We start from the raw sequence: 11,284 nt of genomic DNA on the forward strand, positions 1-11,284 counted from the left end.
AACGAAATTTTTTAATTTAAACTCTTAAAAATTTTCTATACTTTAAATTTCGTGTTTTTAAATATTTTATATAAATTCCCAAATTTCTATATTTACGCGTCAAACTCATAAAATTAAAATTAATAAAAATCTAAATTTAAAAAATTTTAATTTATTTTAATTTTAATTAAACAAATTTTGAATTTTATATAAAAACTTTATATTCCAACTTTTAAAATTTAATTGCATATTCAAAAAATACTTTTAATTTTTAATTTTAAAACTATAAAAATTTTTTTAATGAAATTTAAAAAATTTAATGCCACACAATAAAATGTCAACATTTGTTATTATCTAATAATACCTAATAAAATGCCAATGTAAATGTTAAAATTTCATATTTACATAATAATCATAAATAAATTATTCGGAAAATAATACATAATTATATATAATATTTTTTATTTCTATAACAATATATGTTACATCATAATATTTACTGTAATATTTACAATATTTACATAAATGTAATGCCCACGAGTAAGCGTTGATACTTAATCACTTGCAATTATATAATTAAATAAAATCAATAGGCAGAACATTTATATTGCTGGTCATCAAGAAATATAGCTACATATCTATTGTTATCACTTCAATAATTTTTGTGAACAAATATAATAATTGAAAACGATTCAACAAAAACGAAAAAACGTAATTTTTTTGCGAAAAAATCTTATTGCTAGCAAAATTTTTTCAAGATTGTCACAAGTTTCATATCTCTGTTTAAATATAAAAAAATGTTGTCTCCAAAATACTACATAATTTATAACTTAGAATCTTCCTGGTCTTCCTCCTGCTTACAAGAAAGCTCAACTTTAACACTTTGTGTAGTTTTCGCCTGCTCCTCCAAGTTGCTCAGGTTCGGCGAACTCCAAGTCTGACTCAGGATTGTGTCCACCGTGGGTATACTATCGGTGGTTTTTCTACGGTTCGATGGTGTGCCAGATAATCTTGACCGGAGGGTACCCTTCTTTTTCCTGGAATTGCTGATCGATCGATCTCGTCTTGTTATCAAGTACTTGGGAGAACTCTTGGTGCTCGAATGACTAATTGATTTGCCGCTGATTATGGACATATCGATTGTCTCTGAAGCAAATGGTTGCTGACAGAAGACCCGTGTACATCGAGATTGATGTGAAAGTCCGGACCATGAGCCATCATTATTACCTTCCTCAGTGTCGTAAATGTCCGATATGTTATCCACTCTCTCCTCCGCAAATGCAGAATTCACGACGCCTTCCTGGTTCTTCTCACCCTGCGATGAAACGCTGGGTCGTCCCTCGGAATCTCCGACGGATGGCCGACGATGCAAGTTCTTGAACGAGTCCTTCGCCCAGGGACCTTCGATTTCAACGACAGTCGACGTAGGAATTGCCGGCGTCGAAATCGACGATGTCTGAACAGGATGCGGGATGTTAGTAGCGCTCGGCCAAGGACGCAACATTGGCTTAGGAGTTTTCGTCAAAACCGGGAAGAAAGGCTTTGCGGTGCGAGATGCCGAGTTCTTTGTCAACAAAGAGAACTTCCGGACGGCCTCGACTATTACCCGTCGCTGTTCCGTTTCGACCGGTAGTTGCTCTTGACCATCCAGTTGCATAACCGTTTCGGAACAATTGTGAGCCATCTTCGCAGATGTTGAAGGGGACCCGCTGATCTGGCTGAAACAAACGAGTCTAACTTATGGAGTTCCTCGAAGCTTGTTCATCTTGGTATTAAAATGGAATAGAAAAGAGAAACTTTGAAATGAATGAAACTTTGCTTTCTTACGAGTACATCAAAAACTTTAGGTACAGCTTCCTCGCACATTAAAAAATATATTAGAATATTAGAAATACATAGGTTGGACATATGTTACTTTATAAAAATAACACGTCATCATTATCATTATTGTTAAGTAATTTTTTACTAATTTTAACTTTCTAATCACCTTCGAGTCTTTTACGACTCGAGCGTTTTTAAAAAATTCTAGTTTATTAATGAAAAGATTAAGTTTTGTGATATTGGTATTGTATTCAACTTTCTAAGCACAATTAGCTTGATCTACAATAGATTTTTAAGCCTTAAGCCATAAGAGCTGGATAAATCATAGTTAATTATTCTCATCGCATTCGACTGTAATTGGTCAATTTCTTACGGCTTAAGATTTAAAACATCTATTGTAGATCCCGTTTTTAGATGGTTAAAAAGTAACGCGTTATCGTTACCTTTATTGGGAAAGATTCATTACTTTTTGTTGTGTTAAAATAAAATATTCAATTTAAAAATTACATTATTTAATAATCAATTAACGATCAATATTGATCTAAATTGTAACAATTAATATTAATCTATGAATTTATGAGAATAAATATATCAATGTGCATCCCAATTACAATCTTACCGCATTTCGTTCACTGGATTGTCATTTGGGTTTGTTAAACTGGCAGTGGAGGTGCGAGGCGTTAGAATTGTCGTGCATTCTTCCTCCTCTTCCAAAATTCCGGGTAAGAACATCATCTGTTTCTCTTCGGGTACCCTGAAAAGATTGAGGAGAACCAATGTCGTTTGTCACATAACATAACGTTCAAGATTTTAATATTTATATATAAAAACGAATTTTGAATCTTACAAAACTATATCCTAAAAGATATAGAACTTGTGAGACCTTTACGAATAATATTTTACAATCAAGTCATTTTCATCAATTAATATAAATTAGATGTAAATTTGTAATCTGTTCTGTTTTAAAATAAAAAAATATTATACTAACAATAATAAGTTAATCTAAATTATTATATAAATAAAACGAATTAGTAAAGGATAGATGTATCTAATAATATTTTTATACATATATAAATCTAAATACATTTTCAGTTATATGAACTATATGCCGCTTACTGTCGGACTTAAAATGCAATCGTAAACTAAAACGGAAAAAAATAATAATATACAATTAAATTAATCATCGACTTGATGATGATGTTACCAGCATCTTAAAATACAGAAAAGAACTTATTGCGAAAAATATTATTTTTATTTATATCTATATCTAGATTTCAAATAGTATCTGTTTCAACACTGCAACTATTATATTATAATAGACTATGTATTGTGTATCATAAGATACTAACATCATGTTCGCCACGCTACCGCGATAAGTCTTCTTCTTGTATGCCGCGGCCGCTTCCGTATACGGCAGACTCACATCTTCGGAATCATAATAAATGTCCTTGACGAGAGGCGGACAGCGATTCATCAGCGTATCCACTCCGAGGTATGATACCTAATATACGAGCATAAAGAGGAGGGGTCGAGTATAATTTTATGCTAATTCTTGATGTTCATTTTTAACGTCTGAACAGATCACGTAATCAAAATTGGCACTTGATATTCAATCCAATTTTCACATAGCCTAGGTATTATTTTAACGCTAAAAATGTTTAGCTAACAATTTCCTTAAATTTTTCTAGACAAGACAGAGTACCGATCGGTCCCCCTCTTACCTTAGTATGACGATCGATCAACCAATTCAGCTCGAAATCCTCATCATCGTCGCCGAAAGGATTTATTAATTGTTCAGCTACCTTTAACAGTCCCATAAAGAAGAAGAATTGCAGAATCGTGAAAATGGGCACGTATTTGTCTATTTTCAATTGGAATTGTTTCTCGACGCCCTCGATGTATTGTCGGCCGATTACGGCGACTGCGAAGAAACTATAAGTGGCGAGCGTCACCACTTGAGTGTACACCAAAGGAATCGACACCCAATCGTAGCTCCACAAGAGGCCACACTTGGTCCGAAACTCATTGAATTCCTACAAATCAGATTGACCTTACAGAGCAAGAGAAAGATTTTATTATATACCGATTTAATTAATAATGATTGGTTAATAATTAATTTTATTAACCAATCATGTTTCTGAAGGAGATTTAATGAATATGATATTAAAGTGTAAATGCTGAGATATAATAGCATATAGTGAAGAATATATACAATATTTACTTTTTCTTTAAATTTGTTTAATAGGTATCATATTCGCTGATTAATTTATCATGCGTTTTTTACACATATGAAGATTGACTCTTACTTGTTTCTTTGATTTTCACGCATGAAGAAATGCGTGAACAAAAAGAATATTATTACCAGCAATCCCGATTAAGATATTCGTACGAGCGCATAATGTGTTTGAGACACGCGTGCCTAATCGCGAAAAATAAAAATGTAGTTGATAGACTGCGACATGGCTTACGACGTATTTTGAATCGGCTATATACCAACTCGCTACCGTCACGGTAGCTACCCATAAAATTTAATCGTTTCTCTAACCAAACGATTGATTTTCTGGTTACCAGTATACAATCATATCGTATTATGCATATGATGCTGCGCTTCACGAGCTAACATGATAAACAGGAACAAACTCAGAAAGTAGAAGATAATATGCTTAATACGACTTTGTCTTAAAAGAATGAAATAACTTAAATAATTATTTTTCATTTTTGTTGCAAATTTAAAATACATATAGATGATGAAACAAAAAATTTTATAATCATTTTAATTTCCTTCGTGGCATTAGTTAAGAATATCCTATTTTGATTAATTATTTATATAAAATAATATCCACTAGATAAAGAACTTTTTTATTTTGTAATGGAAAAAATTTTTTGTCAAATTTTAAACAACAAGCGAGGAAATTGAAAAAATAATAACACATGGAGTTCGCCCACACCTCCATTATTAGCTTTAAACCTTGCGCATCGGATATCCGATGGGTCTTGCGTGCCTCCTTGAGGAGATTAATGAACCACGTGCAGGGTATCCAATAGGTATTAAACTCGACACTCGGCACCGACTGGTACAATTGGAGTTCCAGCGTGGTCATGAAGCCTGCAACAAGCTCGTTAATTAAATTTTTAATTGCCACTTTGACGACGATAGTGGTCCCAGTACTGTGATTTACCGGAATCAACGACGTGATCGAGAGTGGGAAATCGTCTCTTCACCGCCGAGCTTATGGAACGTAGCACGAGTATCAGCGAGAGGTTTAGATAACGCATTAGGGCTCTGCGCAGCATACGACTGTAATCGTCATTTCCGGTGATGTAGAGTGCTACGAGATGCATCACCCTGTAAAAAAAAAAAAGAAAAAATAGGAAATCACAGAGAAATTTTCGATAATTACCTTTTTTGGTTATTACTTTTCAAGCTTTAACCAAAAGAAAAAAAAATTGTCAATAAATTTAGAAGTTTAACAAAAAATTTAGGATGCATTGCTTGAATATTGCATCTAAACTCACTTGTCGGGCCATGGTATTGCTGTGTACTGTTTCCACCATCTTTGCGCCACGTAGGACACATAGAATCCAAGCACGAAACTTAACGGAATCAGTTTGATCAAGGTATCGCAGTAGATGACGACTTGTTCGAATTCTCTATAACACGTTGTATTATGTTACAAGCAATTCAATATAGCTATAATAAAATAAAATTAATTAAATTAAAACATCACAAAAAAGAAAAGGAAATAGGTGAATATATGCAAATTAATTAACGTTAAAAAATTTGCTCATTTGTTTATACTTGTGTCTAATATTATAATAGATGAAATTAATAATATCATCAGAATAATTTTTGTTCTCTACATACATTATATACCTCAAGTTTATATAGGTTTATATTTAAAGCTTTAACGTATTTTAAAATGTCCACCTTCTTTGCGTGGCAGTGAAGACGTGGCGATAGAGCGCGGACAAGATACCGAAGGCAAGTAAAAAAAGCAGCAGTTCCCTGTAGATGAGTTTGTACAGGGAACCGCGCCACATAAGCAGGAGCCTGGTGAATCCACCGCTGGTCGAACTGGCGACCTGGTACTGATAAGAGACCGTCATCTTTTATCCATTCAGGTGCACCGTGCCAGTTTCTTCTCAAGAACGACGCGCTCGCGAGCACGTTGTTACTCATACTTCCAGAAATTTTCGTCTGTCGAACCTGAGAGGAAAATTATACTAGAGTTGCAATCGCAACGTGTGTTCAGTCTTTAAAATATTATTAAGAGACAAATTAAATTGTGTATATATAGCTACCTTTGTGATATAATGAAGCCTACCTTAATTAGTTAATAAAGCCTACTTTACTTTAATGATAAATAAATAATAAAGTAACGCTTTTAGTTATATAATAATAATTAGTTTATAAACTAATTTACATAAAGAAAAATAATAGGCAACGGAAAAGATGCAAGACAAATCTTGTTTCAATGCGCAAATTTTATTTTTCGTATTTCTCCTATGCAATCTCTATTTTAAGGTGAACTATTGCATCGAAAGGGGCTCATATTCTAGTGTAGGATATAGATACAATCTATTTCAAACCATCGCGAAATAACTATTATAAAGAATAATTTTTCTGTTAGTTATATTATTATCGATAGCATATTTTATCATTTCCTTTATCTTCTCGCGCTTAAATTCCTAATTTTATTATCACAGAAAAATTAATTTTCAGTATAAGTACTTGTAATATAAGTACGTGTAATAACAACAGATAAAACAGTTAATAAATCTTTACAAACTGATAAATATAATTACTTAAGAAATGAATTAGATATTACATTTGTTATGTAAAACTCTATCTCTATTTATTACGCGAGCAACGTTTATACAAACATCAAATTTGGCTAATAGTCGAACTTTTTACGGCGCTTTTATGTTGTATGCAACAAAATAAATTTTGTGATCACAGCGTACAGCAGTAAACAATTAATTTGTCTCATTATAAAACGTTATAAATTTCTTCTTGCGAAGACGTTTGCTTCTTCTTCTTAATTTTGTCGAAATTCGTTTTACGATTGTTTGCGACGCCAAACTTTTCGAACAGATGCAGTTGACAAAGATGCACTTAGAAGAAACGACGATCCGCTCGAGAATCACCTCGTAATGCAAAGTTGTCGCGATGACACGTCGCAACATGCGTGATCGCATCATTCGCCAAAAATATCTCGGTATGCGAGTGTCTTAAAGTGACTAAAAATGGAATGATCTAGGCCTAGATTCGTCTATCGACATTCCTATGCTGCGCAAATAATCAGAGTCGCCATAATTTGCGATAAAAAGGACTCAACGAAGACAAGATTTAGCAAAGTACGATAAGAGGTACACATATAAATTAAGGTAATTGATAAAATCATCTTTCATAAAATTTTGTGTATTTAATAAATATTTAAATTATCAAAACATCTCTATTAGCAAATATGACAAATATAAGATTTTTCACATAATCCATAAAAACAATTGTCTCATAAATCAAAAGTTTACAAAAAAAATGTGATTTATGTTTGCATTAAAATTTAATTTTGTCCAAAAAATTTACATCTTCTTTCCATTTATTTCTTAAACTTTATTTTGCTACAACTATACGGACTTTGAAATTCGTATTATTCCCGGCACTTTATACGCGTATTTCGTCATAATTATGAGCGGCATAGATAATTTCGGATTGCAACGATATGACGCTAAAAACAGTTGCGTCACAAACGAAACGTCATTGCCAAACGGCAAACCTGAGAACTGGCGCGGCTGCATCCTTTTTTTCTATCTCTCTTACGGAAACTCATCGTAAATAATGTCTGGTTTAATGTCTCTCGGGAATTGCGCCAGTAATGCGGCGGTAAATATAACTTTGGACGTCGAAGTAACAGCGAAGTGTCTGGGTAAACACACTATTTGCACGAGATTTCCGGGCGCGCGACCTTTGCCGCACTTTAGTGTGCACTTTGTCGATCGACACCTCGAGGATGCATCTCAATGTGCGGTCACAAGTGCTTGGCACTTTATTTGTTATTATTTGACTACTGAAGTGTTTCAAATATGTAAGAGACGATCCGCTCGTTGTTCCTGCCATTTATCTTTTTCTTTCTCACGTTAAAGCAAGAGATTTTCTAAGTATACATAAAATATAATTTTTTGAACGAATTCTTTAACGTCATATACTTAGTAAATGTGATTTCAAAAATTATTTTAATTACATTTATTTAACTAAACAATTTATGTTCAAATTTATCTGATCATAGTTCAAAATTTTCTCGAGATTTATATGTTTCATATATAAAAGGTTCTGAGTAGTTTGGCATCTTTCATACTCAGAAATTTTTGAAAGTATTAAAATTATCAAATATATATCTCCCATGTAGCAAAAATATCCAAAATACATCAGAGAAATATTCTAAAGAAGATATTTCTATGATCCATTTTATAGAGATAGGTATCTTAAAAAGATATTTTGAATATGTACTTTAGACACATCTACTGTGTGAGGTATTACGTTAGGCATTCCGAAGTTATATCTATTGCAGAAACAATTACAAATTTTTAATAAATATAAGTCAATAAAAGAAAAGTAACTTGACAGAGAGTTATGAGGTACGTATAAGCCAACGCTTTCCTGCTTGATCTATGCTTGCTGCTAAAAAGCTATAATACGTTGGATCTAAGAACACTTTGCATGACAACTCGATGTTTTATTACAAACAATTTTAAGTATGAAAACGCATTGCATATTTTGTTTTCACATCTCTAGAAAGCTCCATCGACACATACCTATGGCATCTTCGAAGAGGCGAACCTTTGCGAAATGTTATACGCGACACGATTCGTTTTTTATATGCGTTTAATAGACCGCATCCGGAATGAATGCCTTCTTGATGGCTTCATTCTTACTTACATCGCAGGTGCAACAGCTATTGCGATGACGCCGTTAGTAGGTAATACGCGTGCGACAACGCCGTCGCTGTGTCTGACGGATCGTCTGACCGTCGCACTATATTTTCCGCACGACCTTACCAAAAATACTGCAACAAAAACCGCGGCCTTTGACGAAATGCGAAATTTGGTATTTCTCCTAAAAGAAGCACATTCACCGCGCCAGCGATTCAGTGCAAATACAGGGTTTGTTGTGTACAATACGATACTTTGTTAAGATTAGGTAAAAACAAATTGTACAATAATTTTGCGAATTATTTTGTTACGTCATCTGTTATATATAAAAATTATCTTAAGAAAAAGTAATTAAAAATAAGTAATTTTTTATTGTTGCGCGTAATTGCAGGAAAAGTTCATAAAATAAAACAAATTTAATGCAGGAAAAGTTTATAAAATAAGAAATTGTAATTTACATACAAAAATATTATTACATTAAAAACAAGAAACTTCATAAATCTCATTTGCATCATGTCAAAGACGGAATATGTTCTGTATAGATTTTTCTGTATAGACAAGAAAGTCTAAAGTTACTTTTCCGAACATTTGTATAATTTATATAATTCCAATTGATAAAATTATAGCATAAGATACTAATCACATTTCAGATATTCAATAATAAAAAATTGTAAAATAAACATATATTATTAATACACTGTATTGCAAGTTAAATAATACATTGCTAAAATTATATTTCAAATAATCTTTTTGCAAACCTAAAAATAAATATATATTTAATTTAATTAAAAATATTTAATTTAATTTAATTACTTAGTCTTAGCAGCTCACAGCTAGGCAAAATAGAATTTTGAACATTAGCCAAGGTCGTGTCTAGGTTCTCTTTAATGAACACATGGACATTTATTATCAGTTATAAATTCCATTCATGTTATATGCATATAAAATACTTAAAAATTTATATACATAAAAATTGATTTATAATATTATTTTATTACTAAATCACAAAAATAAACAAGATGCCAATGTGAGCCGACACGGGTTATTGGTGTGCACTTTTCTTACAATTTATTAAAAATAAATAAAACGTATACGGTTCGACTTATGGTCAGGGTCCTCCTCAGTACAAAATAATATAAAACTAACAATTAAACACAAAATTACGATTATGATGGTAGCGCCATCATAATCGTAATTTTGTGTTGAAACGTATACGTTTTATTTATTTTTAATAAATTGTAAGAAAAGTGAAAACACACACACATATACACTCCAATAACCTGTGTCGACTCACATTGACATCTTGTTTATTTTTGTGATTTATTCAACTGAGCCTTTTAATTATCTTATATTTTTTATTATTAAAATAGTATTTTCGAGCAGAATTTAATAATATGACAAAAAATTACTCAGTAATATAAAAAATTATTCTTAAATTAATTTTTCAAAAATAATCACAATTAAGTATTCTACAATTTAAAAATACTAATTAGTGAATCAATTGTATTTTTGTCAATTGCATGTTTATACATAGTTTTTGTGATTGTAAAATCGGGCAACACGTGTCAAGTTGACAGACGGATAATAAATGTACAAAGAAAACATCCTCATTTATAAATATTTCTAGCTTCGCAGAAACGGCACATAAATTATCAATAGACAAATTTCTCATTTTCTTTGATGTCTCTCTGCATATAAATTCGTATTCGAGTCACAGTTTCGCTTATATGAACTTTGCGTAACTTTTGTACGAACACCTTAATGTCTTCGCGATCTTTTTCTCGGTGTCGTGCAAAATGTGTACTGAAAAAAAATTATAACAAGGAGATTGCGACTCACCGTGTAACATACTTTTTCAATCATAACTAGTGTTATCTTCTTTCTTGCGCAAGATCATTTTTTACACACCGCAATAAATATACGCTCACCGTTTCCGCGCGTCGTCGCGTTGAATCAGAGAATCATTGATCGATACACTAGTCGGCGGTACCTCTTGCTTAGGTGATTTACGAAATCAACTGCGGCTGGAATAGTGAGTTGATTTAAAGAATCAATTTGCCAGCCTTCGTTAGCTGTCGCGATAAATATCGACATCGCGATTCTTTCGCGCATTATTAACAACTTCTTAATTAAATTTTCTACAGTTCTCTCTCTATAACAACACTTGGAAATTAAATTGAATATTTACTTTAATCATTGAAATTAAATTAATAATGGAGACTATCGGCAATTTGTCTGCAGGTTTTATTGCAACGACTTTAGCATATTTTTTCGAAGTTTGTATAAAACTGTTATCAAATGTATTCTAATATTATGTTTGTTTTCAAAATATTAAAAAAAAACCTTAATTCTTAAAAAAAAGTCTGATAAATATTGAAATAACAGGTTTTATACCAATTTTGATGCAAAAATTAATACAAGTTAAGACATTCTTTCTTGCATCATTTTTGTAAATATATCGCAGCGTTCCGAATCCATGTGTTTCTTCAATTTTTTTTTCTGTAATTTAGAAATCTCTCGCGATCAATAGATATATCGCTTCTCAAGCACAGGC

The 11,284-nt window shown here is 32.1% G+C and overlaps 1 protein-coding gene across 1 annotated transcript; it reads right to left on the bottom strand.

Annotated features, from left to right (window-relative positions):
• Positions 1-762: 762 nt before the first annotated feature.
• Positions 763-10,911, bottom strand: LOC108773737 (bestrophin-4). The gene is made up of 9 exons (XM_018539652.1): positions 10,570-10,911; positions 5,729-6,007; positions 5,317-5,451; positions 4,980-5,146; positions 4,749-4,906; positions 3,522-3,833; positions 3,150-3,301; positions 2,420-2,554; positions 763-1,697 (listed from the first exon to the last, which is right to left on the bottom strand). Exons 2-9 carry the CDS (start codon positions 5,905-5,907, stop codon positions 803-805), a joined length of 2,133 nt encoding a protein of 710 aa, XP_018395154.1. The 5' UTR covers positions 5,908-6,007; positions 10,570-10,911; the 3' UTR covers positions 763-802.
• Between the last annotated feature and the right edge of the window lie 373 nt (positions 10,912-11,284).

This window comes from Cyphomyrmex costatus, unplaced genomic scaffold (assembly GCF_001594065.2).
Source record: "Cyphomyrmex costatus isolate MS0001 unplaced genomic scaffold, Ccosl1.0 scaffold219, whole genome shotgun sequence".
Classification (NCBI taxonomy): Eukaryota; Metazoa; Arthropoda; class Insecta; order Hymenoptera; family Formicidae; genus Cyphomyrmex; species Cyphomyrmex costatus.